We start from the raw sequence: 21,805 nt of genomic DNA, 5'->3' as shown, positions 1-21,805 counted from the left end.
CCTAACGATGATGACAGAGGAAGCCGGCGAAAACTCCAGTTTCCATCCTATACGTACACTTAGTCCACATATAATTGTTTTTATGGCGTGGTGGGAGAGCCGATATTTTCGGATAAATCGAAAAAATACACAACAATAATAATTCAGTGCGGTAATCCATAATAATCTATTCGTAATAACCTCACTTTTCAAAGCTTAAAAATTGAAATTAAAAAATTGAATTAAAAAATAAAAATTACATTCACTGGAAGTCATAAAACAGCCATCCCAATTTCAAATCAGACAAATGCGAAAGAAGGACACAACCGATTTACTACCCCATTTGGAGCATGTGCTCCGTTTCCAATGATCTAGTTATCGACGCATTATTAACCCTAAAATTCCTTCCTAAGCTTTGGCAGAAACCCCGTCCGTTGCATAAATCTCTTATGCTCTGCTTTAGCCTTTATATTGTATACACTTCAGAATTCCGCGATATAATTTGAAACCGAAACATTTGAAGACAGAAAATATCCGTCCAAATGCCTACAGCTGCTTGTCAGTAAACTGGGACTTCCTTTTTGAGTCTGGAAATACTTTGTAATAATTCTCTTCGCAAAACAGTTTACGCACATGATTATGTCATTGTAGGTAAATACACTGCCCGAAAAAAATTGAAAAAAAATTAGTACGCCTGGAAAGAAGATGTCGATTTTGATCCGATGACGGCATATGCAACCTAGAGGATACTAAATGTACTGATAATGGTTTCAACGTCTTCCACCAACGGATAGCATAGTGGCATAGGTACCAGAGCACCATCTGCTCACAGCCAGAAGGCTCAGTGTAGTGCAAAGGAATGAAGCAAGCAGGAAACCATGTCACGGAGATGCACTCGTGCTTCCTACAGCCAACTGAGCGAGTTTGAAAGGGATCAAATCGCAGCCTTCCGACTGGCGGGATGGTCCTCTGAAGACCTGTCTCGTATGTTCGAAGTGCTGCATTAGTTGTGCAACGTTATTGATGTCAGTGGGCACGTGAACACTCTCACACCCTTAGATGAGGATCTGGACGTTCACGCATCCACAGACACCCGCGAGGATCGTCATATTATAAGAGCTACCACAGCAAAGATAAGAAGGCTTGTGAATCCAGAGGTGTCAACGCGAACTGTTGCAAACTGGTTATTATGAGTGGAACTATGGGCATGCACACCTCTAGCCCGTCTTCCATTCTCACCACAGCATCGGCATGTGCGGTTTGACTAGTACTGTCAGAGGATCACTTGGAAGATGGAGTGGCGCTCCTGGGTATTCAGCAGTGGAAGTAGATTCTGCCTGCACGCAAGTGATGGTCGTTTACTGGTACGACGCAGACGCAGTGAGCATTGTCTCATAGAGTGCATTCGTCCAAGACACTCTGGTTTCACTCCAGGCCTTATGGTCTGCGGTGCGATGAGCCACAACTCTAGATCACCTTTGGTGTTTATGGAGGGGACGCTAACCAGCGCTCGGTATGTGCAGAATGTTGTTAGACTGATTCTTTCGTCGTTTTTGCAACAAGAAGGTGATGTGTTGTTCCGACAGGATAACGCTCACCCACACACTGCCCGTGAAACAACGTGCTCTGCAAGAAGTGCAGCAACCTCTCTGTCTAGCAAGATCTCCGGAGTTGTCTTTAATCAAGCACGTGTGGGGCATGATGGGACGAGAAGTGACTCGTGCGAATCGTCAACCAGCAACTCTTACAGAACTATGTGAATAGATCGGACGGGCGTGGCATAACTATCCCAGGACAGTATTTGCATCTGCACGATCGACAGGCTCCCAGACTGAGCGCCTGCATTACCTCCAGTGGAGGCTACGTCACGTACTAATAGTGATTTTTCAGCTTGAGTCTATACCTAGTAGCCGGCCGGGGTGGCCAAGCGGTTAAAGGCGCTACAGTCTGGAACCGCGTGACCGCTACGGTCGCAGGTTCGAATCCTGCCTCGGGCATAGATGTGTGTGATGTCCTTAGGTTAGTCAGGTTTAAGTAGTTCTAAGTTCTAGGGGACTGATGACCTTAGAAGTTAAGTCCCATAGTGCTCAGAGCCATTTGAACCTATACCTAGTACCATAGAATAGCTTGTACTGTTGATCTGTAAATGTAATCATTCCATGTGCTCCAAATGCACTGTTGCAACAACAAATCTTGAGTGATGGTTCAAATGGCTCTGAGCACTATGGGACTTAACTGCTGAGTCCCCTAGAACTTAGAACTACTTAAACCTAACTAACCTAAGGACATCACACATCCATACCCGAGGCAGGATTCGAACCTGCGACCGTAGCGGTCGCGCGGTTCCAGACTAAAGCGCCTAGAACCGCTCGGCCACTCTGGCCGGCAACACAATACAGAACAGACTTGGAGGGAATACCACCAACACTGATAAATATAGCCAATCTGATACATACCAACTAACTCGTAACTGCTGTTAGCCCGTATATGTGGGTCGAACATACAGGAATTTTATAACCAGGCATACAGAACATTTCAGAGCACTGAAAAGCAATAGCTCACCCTCAATATTTGTAGATCGCCCAACAGCACGGAATCACCACCCAACAACCATACAAACCAACTTAAAAATCCTTAAAACTACGAGGCGTGTTTTTTAAGTAAGTACCGTTTTGAAATTAAAAAAAAGGCGTGCCAAGATATCTCAATAATTTTATTTTGACATTAAAGCCTGTACCTTAATCTACGCACTGACGCCATTACAGTCTGATTCGGGAGGACGATGGTTCAATCCCGCGTCCGGCCATCCTGATTTAGGTTTTCCGTGATTTCCCTAAATCGCTCTAGGCAAATGCCGGGATGGTTCCTTTGAAATGGCACGGCTGACTTCCTTCCCCGTCCTTCCCTAATCCGATGAGACCGATGACCTCGCCGTCTGATCTCCTCCCTGAAACAACCCAACCCCAACAGTCTGATTCTTCCTTGTCTACGTTTTGTACTGAGTGTTTAAGATGCCTCCGATAATCGTGAGTCCCGCCGACTGTGAAGTACGGGCTGTTATAAGATTTCTTAGTGCTAAAGCGGCCTAAAAGCGATCGATATTCATTGTGAGATCTGTGCAGTTTACGGAGAGAACATTATGAGTGATGGAATGGTAAGAAAGTGGGTGAGAGCATTTAAAGATGGCCGCACAAATGTGCATTATGAACAACGGAGTGGGCGTCCTTCGGTCGTTAATGATAGCAATAAGGTGAGACAAAACAGACGCTTTACGATTTCCTCCTTGCGGGATGACTTTCCTAATGTTTCTCGTAGTGTTTTGTATGGCATTGTGACCGAGCACTTGAATTACCGAAAATGGTGCTCACGTTGGGTACCGAAAATGTTGACGGATGTGCACAAAACCAAACGTTTAGACAGTGCATTGACTTTCCTTGAGCGGCACTACAACGACAGTCATGATTTCTTAAGCCAAATTGTTACGGGCGATGAAACATGGGTGGCCTACGTCACACCAGAATCAAAGCAACAGTCCATGGAAGTTGAGCAAGGGCATCGTTTTGCTGCAAGACAATGGTCGCCCACATGTGGGGAATCAGACCAAAGATCTCATCACACCTTTTTGATGGCAAACTCTGGATCATCCTCCGTACAGCCCCGATCTTGCGCCCAGTGACTACCATCTGTTCCTGCACTTGAAGAAACACCTGGGCGGTCAGCGTCTTCAAGACGATGACGAAGTCAAAACAGTGGTGATGCAGTGGTTAACAAGTCAGGCGGCAGACTTCTATGAGGAGGGTATTAAAAAACTGGTACAATGTTATGACAAGTGCCTCAATATTGACGGAAATTATGTAGAAAAGTAGATTAAGGTACAGGCTTTCATGTAAAAATAAAATTATTGAGATATCTTAGCACGTCTTCTTTTAATTTCAAAACGGTACTTACTTAAAAAAACACGCCTCGTAGTAACAGCCTTTACCGAAAATTAACACTAGGAGAAAACTATTATATACAAAACTGAATAGCTCAAGGAAAGAAAGTACTAAACGACTACACATTACTTTGCAATAAAACCCTCTTTGCGACAACACAAGAACTATATAAATAACACCCACCCCAAGACTGAATATGATCGGCCTGTAAAATTAAATTCTTTTCTCTCCAAACAGTACACCACTGACTCCACATGGCTATCCACAACTCTCTCTCTCTCTCTCCCTCTCTCTCTCTCTCTCTCCCTCTCTCTCTCTCCCTCTCTCCCTCCCTCTCTCCCTCTCTCTCTCTCTCTCTCTCTCTCTCTCTCTCTCTCTCTCTCTCTCTGTCTCCCTCTGTCTCCCTCTCTGTCTCCCTCTCTCCCTCTCCCTCTCGCTCCCTTTCTCCCTTCCCACCCCCCTCTCCCTGTCATGTATATACACACACACACACACACACACACACACACGAACTAAACACCACAGACATCAACAACACTTCAAATCCGCGTGCCACATCCCAGACTAACGTGCCACGAAACAAATGAACACTACACAGCCACAACATCACGTATTGGCGGCGAAAACTCTCTGCTTGGAGAAGAAATCTTTGAAAATGCGTGTGTAGCGACTAAAGCGAAAAAATAAGCGTGATACCTAGACACAAACGAAGTAGAAACACCACAACATCAAAAACCGTAAGTAACACGATAAATAACACCATATATAGTGATCCTCGGACGGAACTACATGATAAACATGAAAATAAAATAGTTTTGCCGTTTGCAGACGACAAGTTGTAGATTGCATAGCAAACGTAAAGATACTAGCATAAACATCCAATAGTTTCAGCCGGCCGGTGTGGCCGAGCAGTTCTAGGCGCTTCAGTCTGGAACCGCGCGACCGCTACGGCCGCAGGTTCCAATCCTGCTTCGTGCATGGATGTGTCTGATGTCCTTAGGTTAGGTTAGGTTTAAGTAGTTCTAAATGACCTCAGATGTTAAGTCCCATAGTGGAGGAGGAGGAGGAGGAGGAGATTAGTGTTTAACGTCCCGTCGACAACGAGGTCATTAGAGACGGAGCGCAAGCTCGGGTGAGGGAAGGATGGGGAAGGAATTCGGCCGTGCCCTTTCAAAGGAACCATCCCGGCATTTGCCTGAAGCGATTTAGGGAAATCACGGAAAACCTAAATGAGGATGGCCGGAGACGGGATTGGGCCGTCGTCCTCCCGAATGCGAGTCCAGTGTGCTAACCACTGCGCCACCTCACTCGGTCAAGTCCCATAGTGCTCAAAGCCAATAGCTTCATGTGAGGTACGTAAACAAACGCATACATCCACTTTATTTGCAAATGTACTACAAAACTGGAAACTTTAGACATATAAATAAACAACATAGCTTGCCTCAACTCGTCGATACGTCTCTCTGCTATTTATTGTATGCAAACCAACGTAAAATATTTGACAATAATCACTCATTTTACAAATGAAAATATTTTGTACCGAAAGTTTCTTTAAAGGTTAACATGCAACAACAATTTTGCACAAGGAAAATAAACAAATAAACCCACTGAAGATGCTACAAAATGTGCTGAAACATGTCTGGGTGAAAAATAAAAAAACTACAAACGTGTCTTGCATAAGGCGGAATTCCTTTTCAATAGTAAGTCAATATTCATACAAGAATAAAATTTTATACTTTTAACGTGACTGCCTCTGCACAGTAATTTTTTCCCCATGCATATGCTATAACTTACATATAATACCCCTCCACAAACCCAACGTAAAACGCTGCTGATGTAGAAATTATGTCAACTTGGTGAACATTTCATGTGATCTGAGCCTGGACACTGGAGCAAGCACACTTACAGCAAAAAACATAAGTCTTCTGCGGAGTTAACAATGCGGCCACTGTGAAACAGCGGGGCGTTTCTGAAGGGTGAACAGTGTAGCCTCTGACACGCAGCTAAACGGGCATGAGTTAATGAACGCGCTACGCTGAATCACACGCCCCGCTCGTCTTCATTACTCAGCTGTCACTCCACTGCTAACAACTTTTGCATCAGGTTACAGATTCTTTGTGACCACACTGTCTCGTTCTAACTGCCACGTTCTACGAGCAAAAACATGAGATTGCGACTAGTAAATGTGCCGTCACCATCTCTTCACAAATTCCGCTGCACCAGTTCTTGAAGTAAAATGAAGCAGTCAGTTATTAACTCGATAACTGTCGATATCTGAACATTTACTAGTTCATTTCATTATATCCATTGTGGATGACGAACTGTGACTGTGATTTAAATTGGCGTTTATCTGGTATTAAATATGCAACCAGTAGCTTTTTTACGATTTATTCAGCCATGAACATGTTTACGAGCCACTGCAAGTTCATCATCAGATGGAGATGTTACAAGAACATTGTGTATCTTGAGCAGTGTTGGTGCTGCTGGCGGAAATGACGGAAATTAAGTAATCGCTGACGAAACATTTAGCTTCTCAGACTGTTTCTGACCACCTTGTATAACTGAAAACTAAGTCGAACCATCGAGTTTCACATCAGTTCGGCCTCAGACAAAATTTTGTCGCTTTTCTTGGCGCATGATATTCGAATAATAACTCAGCTTTAAACGACACTCTGCGTCGTTATCACTGAGCCCTTTTACATCTGATATTCGCCAGGTATACATCATGGTGACTCCGTGAAGAAACCAAGAATTTTGTGTGCAGTAATTAAATGAAAATAATCCTGTCGTTTACTCTAGGAATAGTACGTAAGATTCTTCATTTCTTACCATTCAAAAGTGTGTGAAGAGGAAATAATCTCAGATCTCGAAATTACTAGAAATTATACAGCTACTGAATTTGCGTAACGGTGAACAAATGCACTAGAGAAATGTGCGGTTCATTTCTGGTTATTTCTAAGACCACTAATTTCGACTGAGTCTAGGTTCTTCAAAACCGACGATTTTGTAAATTACATATTAATCTCAAGAATTTGTCTACTAAAATCCACAATCGTTCTGATCCTGCTTCCTTTTTCATTTAAACTTCCCGAATCGAAGTGAAGCGCCAGTAAAAGGTTCTCTCGTAATCGAGAGGATAGGAAATTGAATATCTGTATCAATATCAGACGTTGCTAATGCACACTTGTATCGTAGTGCTGTTATCGCTGGTAGCTGGTTCGAAACCTGGTAAAATTTTCGTCGCCAGTATTTGGACGGCAATGCGAAGAGAGTTTGCGGCGGGAAGAAAGTGACAGACAAATTTTACACCAGTGGTCTGCATGAAATTCCACACCTCCCTGTAGTGCCTGATGGAGTGGATGCATAAGATACTATTGACGGTGAGCCATAAGTCGGATAGAGAGATTAACTGGGCCGCGTTCTTCGCGATTAATAGGTTATGTGTAGGCACCGGTTTTCACCCTTTCTCTTCTGCCTCTCATCGTCATCAACAACACGAACACGACTCTGTAACTGTACACTCAGTCGTCACAGTCAGAACTTCATAGATATTTACAAATTTTCAAGACGCAACTCATACACTTCGCGAAAGAAAGTTGCAGTTGTGCAGGAAGAAAGGAAACTTTCCCAATCGGATGAACCTACCGCTGGGAGCCTCCCAGCCAGCAATACCGTATGACAGGTAGGAGCCGATTCCCAATTTAGGATCGTCGTCACCCATGTTCAAACTGAAGCTTTTCATTACACAGCGATGTGCACAGTCGCATCCTAAGTCTTCAAAAACCCACGACTCTAATAATCTTTATACCAGCGTACATAGAAACTAACTATTAATAAATCTTAATTCTCGAGACGAGCATATGGTATATTTCTAGACTGCTTTTGAGCAGCGACATTACGTGCTGTTTATTCGTGCTGAACATGTCAACAGTTTTATCAAATTTACTATGCTTTGAATCTTAAATACAGTTTGTGAAAGAGTTGTGTTATGGTCACCAGTCTTCAAAGTGTGCCAGCTCTCGTAAGCGAACTGTCAAAGTAGAACATTTGTCCTAATAATATCTTAAGAGATTTGACTTTCAGTTTAACAAAATGTTCGACGATGTTGGACCTAGAGTAGGTAGTACATTTATGTTAACTGAATACAATTACATTTCCTATTTCTCGCAATTTTTGAAGTATTTATTGGCAAATACCACTGCGGCACTGTGGTTAGTAAAATGCTTCTGATGCAGAAATATTTTTGGGACTAATTTAGTCATTTCAATAAGAAGCAATCCTCGTGTCTACACTTTTTCCGTAATATTTCGAAGGACTTAAGGAAGCTGTACCAATGATCTTCATTTCTGCCTTCGCTACCGTTTAGGACTTCACCGTAACCATGGCAAGGGGCCCTTACAAGGTATTGTCACACGGCCCAGGTGACCCATGGTTTTTTGCGAGTTGTCACTCCTCCCTCTCCTTGTTGATCAAACATTTCTCTTTGAGAAAATAATAATGTCAATAAGATAACAATGACACTTTGTTGAATTAAAACGATTAAGCAGATTTTCAACAAGCGTTCTAACGTGGCTGAAGCATCTCACAGGTCAAATGGAATAACTTTGAACTTACATAGGCCCTAAGATGTTACGAAAGCAGTTTTTTCCAGGTCTGTCTTATCAGTCTCGACCTTAGCAATAGGTATACATATTTTTGATGATTGGATCAGCAGCCGGTAATCGACGATGGGACGATATGCACCTTTTTTCTTTCTGTCAGTCGAACTATGTGATCTTTCAGCATTTTCTCCACTTCAGCGTTAGTGTTTTACTTTTAATCTTTTAATCCGTCTGGCGTCTTCATCAAACTATGTCACATATAATCCGCATTCAAGCAGCAGTCATAATAGCAGTCTCGTGAAACACTTCAAAATGAAAACACCTTTATCAAGAATGCATGAAAGTATACACATAACAACAAATATAATTTCATGTTACTAACAGTACATTTCATTTTATCATGACCCTTAATCTGGCTGCGACAAAGGCCTTTTCGTCCCAAGTGTTGTAATAGCACACTTACTTCCGTTAGTGGATAAATTAAGGTTTAACGAGTCTAAAGATTTACCTTTTTCTTCGTGTATGGACTGTTTGTGGATGTGCTGAACTCCCGTAACAAACAACTTTCTGTTGCAGGTCTCAAACTCCTTCCGGTGCTCAATGACCTACGGTGAGTAGATCAGTTTAATTATCTCATAATGAAGAACAAAAAATCTTGATGTATTTAGTAATGCAGCTCACCTGGTCTCACTCTGAAACAGTTTTACCAGCCGGTGGATTGCACTGTAGATAAAACAACATTGGATATTATTACATTCCCAAAGTATTGTCTACTATTACACAAACTCTAATTCTAAGTGTGTTGTACTCTTAGATGCACAATAAAACTCGAAAATAATTTAAAAACCGGCCCTGATAAATCACTAAGTCAAAAATTCTTGATGTAATTACTCCCAAAGTTCAAGAAAAGTGACGTACTAGATTAATATCTGATTAACAACAACAGACCGAGACAAAATATTACTGTGATCAGGAGCCATGGTATATTTGACTTGCTTGTGAAATGAATGATACGAAGTTAAAGAAATTGCACTCATTCACTTGTCTGTCAGTGCATAGGAAAAATTTTTTCTGGCCCATAAATTGATACAGACATTAGGCAGCTCTCGTGGGAGAAAGAACACTCGACTGAGTCCACGCAGATTGTGTTGTAATAAAACCTGTGCATTATATCAAAGGCTCAAACGAAAAAACAAGAGACATGAGACAAAACATCTGAAATGTAGCATCAAATTTCATAACTCGTGAAAGAATTCCCAGAAAGCATTAGTCTGCTAAGAACACTTCTATCTCATCTTAGACAGCTCCACCATTATTTCCTCCAATAAAATAGGGTACGCTATAAATTTTGATACTGTATTTATATAGCAAATTTCGATAAGTTCTTCCGTTTGTAGTGACAGAATGGATATTTCGTTACGTTGAGTAACCTAATCTGTAAATGTCTTGCACTTATTACGACATATCTTCAGAATGAAAAAAACTTTTATCTGAAATCATGTCAACTTTAGAAAACAATTTTCGTGCGAAACGTAGCCTCTTCTGTTCAGACCAAAAATCCAGCAAGTAACCGACACATGTACATTGGCACTTACACGTACATATGGTCTGTATAGTATATCGAGTAGATAACGATTTAAAACATACGGACACGAATCGGTTCCTTGCTACAGTAATAAATATGTACACTATCTGATCAAAAGTATCCGAACACGCCTACGTAATGGGGAATTGACCACTAGAAGTTGCGAGAGACGTATCCACCTATATAAAAGAAGGAGGGGAGCATTGTGCTGTCACTACAGAAGCAGTAGCAGCAGAAGTGATCGGTCAGGAGAGCTCGGGGACTTCGACCTCGGACCAGCGTAGCAAATCCATCAGAGACATTTAGAGCCTTCTAAAGCTGCCCAAGTCGGCTGTTGGTGGTGCGACTGTGAAATGGAAATGCGAAGGAACGACCACAGTTAAACCGATGTCAGACAGACCTCATGTGCTGACGGAAAAGGACCGTCGAGCATTGCGGAGGGTGGTTGTGAGATATGAGCAGAAGGAATCACTCGTGAGTTCCAGAATGCTACCAGTAAGGAGCGGCAACATTGGACAGTGAATGACAGTAAACGAGTGATTTGGGGTGATGAATCATCGTATATGCTGTAGCAATCCAGTGAAAGGGTTTGGGTTTGAATACCTGGAGAACTTTACCTGCCATCGTGTATAGCACCAACAGTGAAGAACGGAGGAGTTGGTGTTACGGAATGGAGGTGTTTTCCGTGATTAGATTGTGGTCCCCTTATTGCGCTTAAAGAAATGTTAAATATGGAGGGATATGAAACATTTCAGCACTGCGTACTGCAGCACCTTGTCATACTGCAGTATCTGTAATGGAACCGTTTGTGGACAATAATATTTCTGAAATTGACTGGCCTGCCCAGAGCCCCGAATGAAGTACCTTCGGGATGATCCAGAACGTCGACTTCGTTCCAGACCCAGAGTCCAACATCACTACTTTGTACGGTTTCCATCCTGAAGAATGGGCAGTTATTCCTCCGCAGACATTCAGATACCTCATTGAAAGTGTCCCCAGTGAAGTTCAAACCGTCATAAAGGCAAAGGGTGCACAGATTCTGTTGTAACCGCGACAGGAACGGTTGCGGTGTGGCCGCTAACGAAAACGCGACGGGACCCAAAGGGAGCGGCCCGCGAACAAAGAAGACGGACGAACGTGAATGGAAGGACAAGCACGACGACAGACAACCGAGCAAGACACTAAGACCACCAACAAAGCATTAAGCGACGGGTTGAGAAGAGCGTGCTCCACAGTGACCAGCGGCGCGCGCAGCCACGGCTTACGGCGCTCCTGCTGCACAGACCTCTAACGGTCATCGTGTTCCATGCCGTCTGGGGTGGATTCGAAACCTAAGGCGCTTGGAACCAGACATTCCGTATTAATGTCCACTAATAGGTGGTAATCAGATATTGATTAACAACATGATCCTCACTCCGACTTTTGATAGTTAAAGATACGATACTAAATCAAAATGACTCTCGCGTTCACTAAATTTGCAACCGACGAATCATTGTAGTAACATCCAGTGCTGAGGTTCTCGTGCAACCTACCGTATGCGCGTTTCGCATTACACATACGATGTCTCTTTTTCCATTGCTGACACGTACCCTGTTTCCTTGCAACAACAGTATTTATCGTGGGAAACTGTTGCTACATGACTTAGTTGGCTATGGCTGTAATTAAAACTTGCAGCAATATCCAGTTAGATAGCGACAAAACATCAGCAACGGTCTAAGACTAGCAAGTAACTCTTAATACAGAGAAATGCAAAGTTATGCAGTTCACGAAATTCGAATGCATTATATCGTTTAACTATAATATGATCAGCATTAGTCATGTCATACAGATACGTGGTCGTAACAATGTATAGAGATAAGAAGTTGAACGGTCATGTAGGCTCAGTTGTGGGTAAAGCAAATGGCGAGTTATGATTCGTTGCTAGTATACAGGGAACTTCAGTTTGTCTACAATAGAAATTGTTAACAAATAATTGCACGGCGCATACCTGGATAGTGTTCAGGTGTATGGGACCCATGCCATGTCTAACGAGATGGAGACACAGGTAGTTTACAAAGAGGAACGGTGCGAATGTTCAAAGTATTGTTTGACTGGCGGAAAAGAATAAGAGAGACATTAGAAAGACTCCCCAGATAGCACGTGTTACAAGACTCTCCAGTGTCCCATCCTCGCACAATGGTCCCCCAGAACTCCGTTATCACGAGGTGCTGTAATGAATTCATAACTGAAAGTATGACCTGCCGGGTAAATAAATATGTCATGTAGCACGTAGCTAAGGGAAAGCCTTTCTACTTTACGCAACATCGGCAAGTTTCGTAACCACTTACTTATTGAACCAGCTGGCCGCACGAGGCTGAGGGTGCATCGCTCCGTCTCTTTCCCCAACAGAAAAGTTGGAGCCGGTCACCGGCAATCAAGCACGGGACTTGAGCGTCGGAACCAACAAGCCGAGCCTCTGTACCACTAAGACACACGGAAACGCTTTATTTAACAAGAGAGTCTCGGTTATGCCTTGTGACGGAAGAGGACGTTTCACTCTGGAAGATTTATTGAAGGAACTTCGACAATCAGTGTTAAATCGTGACATGTTCCAAGATCAGTTTCACGATAAATGTTATTACGTTGAACATTGCACACACTTATTTACAAAATCTATCCTTATATGTCTACGTGCTGACCATTTATAGGTTCGTAATCGACTGTTTACTTGCGTTCAAATATACCTGCAGAATATAAGGAGCAGTCAAGGTGAAGAAATTTTTAATCCGCATTTAAAAACTCTACTGCCGTCGATCAGATATTCCACGGCGGTGAGTGGATTGTCAAACACTTTTATAATGTTTAATAATTGACCTGCTCATGATGTTGGTCTATGTTAACGATCGCGATTTGAATATAAAAAAAGAAACATTTTCCTGATCTGCAACTTCATGTTACATATTTCATCAGAAACTGGTTTTCGTATTCTCAGGTAACAACTGACTTTCGCAACCACAAGTAAAACGAAGTGAGAGCTACAGAGATATTAGTTATACGTATACAGGGGGTTTACAAAAGAAAGCAGTAACGTTAATTGATTTATTCGTCAGTGCTTGGCAGAACATGTGTTTTGTGGAACAGAGGGAAGTGTTTCCTATTTAACGTGAAGAAATCATTACTTTTTTAAAATTACAAGCGGAAACGTTACATTTTTAAATGAATAATAAAATTGGTGTTATTATAGTAACCTAACATACGCGTAAATGAAACTTAATTTAACAGACGGAGAAAACGGGAATTTCATGTGTTCATTTAAAACTCACCTAACATTTTGACATTTGAGGATTTCCATTTCAACCTTTTATTTGAATCAATAGCCATAATTATTATTGATGCCGATGAGACAAATATTGTTGCTACGCAAGTCATAAAAACGGATGCTGAGCGAACAGTAAATTACGCCTTCGTTATAGTTATTAACCGGTGTCACACAAATTTCTTAGCTTGAAACTTTGAAAAAATGTTCCCTATATACTGCAGTATAGACAAAACTTATCCGCTTCTGATAAATGTGGTGTACCAAGAATACGTAATAATCAGGGTAGAAACCTGTAAGTTCATAGTTTCACATATTGACAGAAACTTAAACTAGGAAACCATATTGTAAACTTGTTAAAACGTCTTTTCCAGTTCGAATAATTCCGAACTTTGAGGATGTAGAACCAGTAATTTAACATTTTTTTCTGTGTTTTCATACACTAGTACTGGTGGCTTACGGGATAATAAATTGCGATAACTTCGCATTCATTGCAGAAAATAAATTAATTGGCATTTTGTGCTGCGTACACACACACACACACACACACACACACACACACACACACACACGCACGCGCGCGCGCGTGCGACCGTCTTACAGATTTATTTATCTTTTCTTTAACTGGCTTTCGGGACCTGCCCATACAGCCATATCATCAGTGGAAGACACAACAGCGTGTTTCGTCATTAGGGACAAGCAGTTCCCCGGTACGAAGTTACATAGGCGTAGACTTTGTCATGTGACTGTATACAGGCCATAGTCGTGTCGGTTACGACGGTACAGCCCAACGGCCTTCCCGCAGTGGTAACACCGGTTCCCGTCAGTTAAGTGGCGTCGGGCTTTGGTGGGTGATCGTCCGCATCTGTGGAGAAGTGGGCTGCACTCAGCCCTTGTGAGGCCACATTGAGAAATAGCGGCTCCGGTCACGAGAACTGCCAATGGCCGGGGGAGCGGTGTGCTCTCCACATCCGCATCCAGTGGCGCCCATCGGCTGAGGATAACGCGCCAGTCACTCGGTACCGTGGGGCCTCCCGAGGCCCGTTTGGACAGAGTTTAGTTATTTTTTATGAGAGCACGAAGATAAAGACAACGCAACACCCAGTCCCCAAGCAGGGAAAGTATCCGACCAGCCGGGAATAGAACCCGGTCCCCTACTGTTAGCTGCGCTAACCCCGCAGCTACTGGGGCAGGCTCTCACAAACATCCATTCCAGTAGTTGTCAAGATTAACCAACACATGTCAGCGCATTTATTCGGCCGTGCGGTTCTGTGCGCTACAGTCTGGAGCCGAGCGACCGCTACGGCCGCAGGTTCGAATCCTGCCTCGGGCATGGATGTGTGTGGTGTCCTTAGGTTAGTTAGGTTTAATTAGTTCTAAGTTCTAGGTGACTGATGACCTCAGAAGATAAGTGGCATAGTGCTCAGAGCCATTTGAACCATTTTGCATTTATTCACTGATTATTTCGCATGTTTGTTAAAAAACTGTCTGAATATGGGATATTAAAAACTACAACATTACAGGAGCTGAAATTCTGTCTACTGAATCTAACTTGGTACAAAAAAGGAAAGAAATGCACAGCAGTAAAGCGCCTTGACAATCCACCCATAGAAATGAAATGTCAGAGATAAAAAAGGTGTATTTGGATGCAGACAGAAGTTATTTAGCCTCAATATCTTTTCCTGAACCTTATATGAACTGATTAAAAGTAGATAGTTAGGTACATACCCGTAAATTGCCAGCATGCTGCCTTGTAAGTGTGTACACTCATGAGCAATGGAATTACAGATAGCTGCTGTATAGTGGAGAGAGAGTGCTCTTGTCACTACGGTGAATGAAATTGTTCGACATGTCACGTGAATAATGTACCAGGCGAAATAACATTCGTCAGCACAGTGGTGGGTTCTTAGATTTACTTCTGGAGGAGACCGAGTTGATACCATAACACATAAAGAATATTAGATCACTTTATTATTACATGAACAAGACGAAATACTTAAGTTTGAAAAAAGTTAGAATTGTAAAGCCACAGTAGGCTACCGTGAACTGTCAAAAGTAAGCATAGACTACGGTACCTTTGGTCGCATCAGCTGCATGTTTGGTGTATTGCATACCTATAGGGCGTCACCTCATTTCGAGCACTTTGTATGCGTATACAGGCCGTGTCTTACTAGATTTCCCTGGAAACCGGAATCAATGAAGCAGCTAGAAACTGAGTGAGGATATATCAAGGACCATATAATCTACGGAACATTTTGTTCTGCATAGTTATCCTCCTGTCTGTTACTTGAAAATAAGCAGTATTTACAGCAACATTGAAATTGTCAGTATTTAATTGAAGTTTTTTTTCAAAATTTGTTGATTTGTAATTTGAAATAGATGGGTGTTGTAGTAAAAATAAAATAACTACACAAATTTATCATATAGCCCCAGAAAACACAATTTACTCAAAGATAAAGAAGGTATAATTAAGAAACAAAATGCAAAATTGAAACATATCAAACAACGCTTCGATACCTCATCGAGCTTACATAAAATATGATACTGTTATTTGTAAACAACCTTCGCATTTATCAGTAATTACAAGACGCTCTTGCCTTAGATCATGATGATGAACGTTCTATTGAGGTCAAAAAGCAACGTTTATAAAATAGATTTTTTATGTCTGTACATGTAAACTGTACTTGCATCAAAAGTAATTGCTTTGTTTATATACAAGCAAAGAAGTTACGCGGTCAGCCAATTTTCATTACTTATAAAATGCAAATTATATTTTGTAAGGATATAAAATACAAAATGGACTAACACTGAAAGCCCCACATTGATTTCTGCTGTTATTTCAGGCAGTGTTGCTTGTCTGCTAGCACTGACAACTCTATGCAAACGCCGCTGCTCTCGGTCGTGAAGTCGGCCACTGAGTTGTCCGTGGTGAAAAGTAACGCCTGAAATGTGGCAACCTCGGCACACTCTTGACACTGTGGATCGTGGAATATTGAATTCCTAAACGATTTCCGAAGTGAAACGTCCCGTCATTCCGCGTTGAGTCTGTTAATTCCCGTCGTGCGGCCAGAATCACGTCGCGAACCACTTCACATGAATCACCTGAGTACAAACTACACCTCCGCCAATGCACTGCCCTTTTATACCTTGTGTACGCGACACCATCGCCGCCTGTATATGCCCATATCGCTCTCCCATGGCTTTAGTCACCTCATTGTATGTTTGTTAGTGTCACTGAACACTAGCGCATCACTTGATACTGATGTGTTGGCAGATGTGCCAACACCTTGTAGTTAGAGGAGGCCGAAATGCACGCTATAATCTAACGCTGACTGGCGTGAGGTCTGGAACAGGATACGTAATGAATGCTATAAAGAAAAGTACGTAGCTGCTGGAATACTTAACTTTAATCCATCATTTGTATACAGCATTCTTGATGATACAAGTGAGACTCTTTAGATACATGCAATGTAATGCTAATGGCGCCTTGCTAGGTTGTAGCCATTGACTTAGCTGAAGGCTATTCTAACTATCTCTCGGCTAATGAGAGAAAGGCTTCGTCAGTGTAGTCGCTAGCAAAGTCGTCGTACAACTGGGGCGAGTGCTAGTACGTCTCTCTAGACCTGCCGTGTGGTGGCGCTCGGTCTGCAATTACTGACAGTAGCGACACGCGGGTCCGACATGTACTAATGGACCGCGGCCGATTTAAAGCTACCACCTAGCAAGTGTGGTGTCTGGCGGTGACACCACAGATACCGTACCAGACAATAGTCTCTTCTCTCAAAGTACGATATTTCATAAACTTTGCTGCATAGTCTGTCTAATACAACTATTACACTGCTGGCTGAAGAGACAGGATACTAATGTATTCGGAGGTGATTACAGACTGGCTGAGCAATACTCCGCTCTGGTGTAAGCAAGCCTTCCTCAGTGGTGGCCTATGGAACTCTTGAGGACGTGACTACGCCGAAGTCACCCTTTGGTCATTGGGACTATGCTTACTTGTTTTCCGTCTCGAGGAACCAGCCTTTCTTGGCAGCTCGTTCTTCAAACAACACCACAGATAAGACGATATCAGACTTGGCACGGACCATCAGCGTGACAGTGGAGCGTGGAAATGGGCAAGATGTGCGATATCAGCGGTCAGATCATGTGTGCTTTACGCGTGGCACACACTTTCTCCGAGCTCGGGCAAGCACTGCGCTTTAACGCACTATCGTGTCAACAGTGTCCTAGTATACCTCGATACAGTGAAGATTGCTATCAACAGGGTCAACTGCCATGGATCGTGACTGAACTCTGAACCCGCCGTATTATGCCCAGTCCCATTATGGGGTCTACAGATCTGCTCATAACAGTAAAGAATACTTATAATTACGAGTGTAGTAGAACTCTTAACATCTTTTTGAACCATAGCATAAGGATGCACTCTCTAAAGTGACGCGAGAAGACTGCCGCATCATTCGTACCATTGCAGACCTAATAAAATCATGTCGTGATGTTCAGTCCAGAGCCGTAAGAAGTATCAAAATGTCGCCAGCTATAAAGCATTGCGTTCGCAGCTCAGTGGCATAGTCAGCAGTCTAGCAGAGAGCATCTACAATTGCTAAGTAACTAGATCAGCAGTTCTGCGTCTATGTTATATTACGTGTGGAAGTGTTCTCAGTGTAGGTGTGGTGAGAGTGACTATTGGATCCATCGGTGTAACGAGTTGGATAAGCACTCTGGAACAATAGAATGGTTAAAACATAAATGTATGTTGTTACAATACATGCAGCATAAATCATACATAACTTAGAATCAAAGAGAAATCATACGTAACTTAGAATCAAGCAGTCTCTCTGCAGTCTCTCTCTCTCTCTCTCTTTTGTACTAGCTTGAAACAGTCATTAGCAATCGGAGTAACAATTGCGTCGTGCTCGGTTCGCAAAGTTCTCACTGCGCTCTCACTACATTGTCTCCATACGCTCAGCGAGACCTGGCAGTAATCTGAGGATAGTCTGAAGATTATCCTAGGACTATCTGAGTCGGAACACGAAGTGCGGTGAGGTGATAAGGATTCGACGTCCTCTGGTAGAGTGTGTAGCGCCACCTGCCGGCGTATGGCGAGCCCTCTATAGCAGCGGCTCGCGGATCAAAATGGCTATTCTGCGAAGATGAGTACGGAGCGGCTCGCGAGACGCCATGAATGGTCGACAAAGACACCGTCGATAATGCTTTCCTCCTCCCCCCCCCCCTCAAATTGCGCACCGTCGTCGCATAGTGTCAGGGATCGCGACGACGTGGGTGGGGCGGGGGGGGGGGGGGGGGACATCTGTGCCGTGGTGCCGTGGTGCTGCTGTTGGAGTTGGTTGCAGGGCGACGGTAGAGTTCGCCAGCTAACCAGCGTCCCGACGTTCGCCTTGCGAATCACCGGAACATACGCCAGGAAACCGAAGGTAGGATGCCCCCAACGTCACAGATGAGTGCAGCAATGGCGCTGTTGTGGACGCCGAACTCTGTATGGCTGCTGCAGGCGCCATGTCCGTGACCGACGTCGCTGCGTAGGCAACACCAGCAGAGGTCTACGTCTATGGTAGTCACCTAAAGACCCATGAGCCCAAACGTCAGGAAACGGCAAGGGCTGCTCGAGGACATAAGTCTGCCATGCAGGTAGTGTTTCTGGAACATGAAAACCTGCGGCAGGATCGGATCACAGTAATCACGGAAACATACAATCTTGTTCAGAAAAAATAGATCAGCTAGAACAACTAGAGCTAGGACGTTTGTATTCACAGGACATGTGCATTAGTATGTTCTGCAGAAATGATTGTCATTTAAGTCACCTCGGTTCAGCATGTGTCTGTTGCCTTGTATATTGCGGGGTCCGCCATGGGCCGTGATTACTTGATCAATGCGTAATGGCATCCACGCGTATAAGGCGCGAATGGCGTACTGTGGTGTAGCCATCCATGCTGCTTTCACCTGGTTCCAACGGGTCAAAGGATGTCATTCACGTAGGTCACAGTGGTGACCGTGCCCTGAACACGCACCAACTGTGACTTCTTGTTGCACCCAATAGCACCCCACAACATAAGGTTTCGAGTTGGGGCTATATGTCTCGTGCGAATGCAATCTCTGTGATGCCGCTACCCCTGTCTGCGACGAACCAAAACGGGACCATCATTTTCAGACAAACAGAACCTTGATTCGTCCTAAAGCACTATCTGGTGTGATTCCCGTCCTTAGTGACGTCGTTTCATATACCACGGTCATCTAGCATGTTTCTGCAGATTCGTCGAAGGTAGGCGGAGATGTGAACGTCGCGCATGTAACCCATGCCACAATAAACGACGACGGATCCACACCCTTGACTGTGTTCCACTGTTGCACCGGAGCCGAGGGGGACGCAGATGTGTCGTGCAGTGCCATTCGGATGATCTGGGTGGTGCCACCTGACCCATTTCATCGTGTTCTAGCCGGCCGTGGTGGCCAAGCGGTTAAAGGCGCTACAGTCTGGAACCGCGCGACCGCTACGGTCGCAGGTTCGAATCCTGCCTCGGGCATGGATGTGTGTGATGTCCTTAGGTTAGTTAGGTTTAATTAGTTCTAAGTTCTAGGCGACTGATAACCTTAGAAGTTAAGTCCTATAGTGCTCAGAGCCATTTTGTTCTGTTTTTTTCTGAACACGAGTGTAGTTGAATCTGCTACCGTCGGTGGGTGCCTGTTTTGCCACGAAAGTAGGAGTTCGGCCAGTCGTCTGACTGACGATGTCGGATTGCCAGTTGTGATGCTTTTTAAAGCAGTGATAGAAAACTTAATCCTTTGTGTGGAAACTCTTTGTGAAGTCCGTGTCTGAATCAGGTAGTCGAGAGTAAAATAAATGCAGCAGAGCGTATCGCGCGAAGTCACCGATTCCCGGATACCCATGGCCACCACTTCCAACATCTCTTATAAACATGTAACTACATGTTTTTACCGTTACTATTATCTAATCATTTTAGTTAGTTCATTGTTACTTGAATCTCGGGCGTGTGTGGTGACGACTACAATGTAATAATTCCACTGGCGAAGCGTCGTGAAAAGGCAGAGGGCGACAGGTGCTGAGAAACAACAGCGAGGTATTTTCCCTCGAGTCCGAAGCACGAAGTTTGGTCAGCTGAGCCTTGAAAATGCAAACGATATGTTCAGCTTCACCATTCAACTGAAGGGAGAATGGTGGCGTTGGGATGTGATAAATCCCAGTATTTTGGCAAAATTGTTGGAATTCCAACGTAGAAAACTGTGGACCATTGTCAGAAACGATAGCTTGTGACAAATCTTCCTAAAAAAGACAGAAGCGAGTGCTTTTATAGTGTTAGCGTTAGTTATCGAATTCATCGGAATGAGAAATGTAACTCAGCTGTATGCAACAATGATAATCAACCAGTTCCAGAAAAGACAATCAAAATCAATGTCGGTGAGTTGCCAACGATCATCAGGTCGAGGCCAACTGAATAAATTCCTGGTGCGGGCCTGTGTGGTCTTCCGCGCATGCTTGACAGTGGGCAGTCATCTCAACTATCTGCTCCTCAGGCTAGAACCATGTACAATGCTTGCGCTTGCTGCTTAATTCTCATAATTGCCCAATGTCCTCTATGTTCTCTAGGTAATAATTGCAAAACATGTTGCTTCAGCGATTTGGGAACCGTAACTCACGTTTCTTCATTAGCAGTGAGTAATAAAAATCATACCATTCCGAAAAAAGGCTGTTACGTTGCGCAATGTATTTGCGGACTACTGCATCTGAAACTGATTCCGGATTATGAGGCCAGCCCATCCGAATCTAATACTTGATCAGCCACGGTGATCGATCCTATTTCGTAGGTTGTGAAATCTACCGAAAATCAGTGGGAAAATCTTGCAGTGCTTGCGAATCAGATCGATCAATTCGAAGACGAGCAGCTTCGGATTCATCGAATTCCGTATCATTTGCCATAGCTAAGCAAGACAAAGTGTAATACGATCTTGTGAGATAATGCTCCTATTTCATGTCATGATGCATCAGTTGTTAGCACTACTGTTTTTTGGGGATCGAAATGAACAAGGAATGGGTGACTAAGCAATGCATTTTTCGAGTTTTTTAATGATTGTTCGCATTCCGCAGTCCATAAGACAGGAACATTTTTACGCCGGAGGCGATTCAATTGGCGTTAAGTTCGGATCAAATTTGTTATGGTAGGCCCATTAGCCGAGAACTGCCTGTAGTTCTCGCAGATTTTTAGTAGAATTGTTCTCCGGGCCACCTCTAAATGCTTAGTCCTGATTAACATCATCATGAAGCGTTTGAAGAAACTCCTCAAGTGCAGTTAAATTTAGAGTTTCTAGATGTACTCTTGAGTTCAGCGATCTACTCCTTTTAATATTGACTACAATGACGACGTATTCGAAA

At 43.4% G+C, this 21,805-nt stretch overlaps 1 protein-coding gene across 1 annotated transcript in view; it reads left to right on the top strand.

Annotated features, from left to right (window-relative positions):
- The window catches only part of LOC126183342 (uncharacterized), a 907,422-nt gene that overhangs the window by 632,442 nt on the left and 253,175 nt on the right, over nt 1–21,805 (top strand). The window contains exon 5 of the mRNA XM_049925224.1: nt 9,092–9,125. Coding sequence (XP_049781181.1) covers nt 9,092–9,125 — 34 coding nt within the window. The remainder of the gene's footprint in view (nt 1–9,091; nt 9,126–21,805) is intronic.

Source organism: Schistocerca cancellata, chromosome 4 (assembly GCF_023864275.1).
Source record: "Schistocerca cancellata isolate TAMUIC-IGC-003103 chromosome 4, iqSchCanc2.1, whole genome shotgun sequence".
Lineage (NCBI taxonomy): Eukaryota > Metazoa > Arthropoda > Insecta > Orthoptera > Acrididae > Schistocerca > Schistocerca cancellata.
The sequence above is the reverse complement of the archived record's forward strand: the minus strand, read 5'-3'. Positions and strand labels throughout refer to the sequence as shown.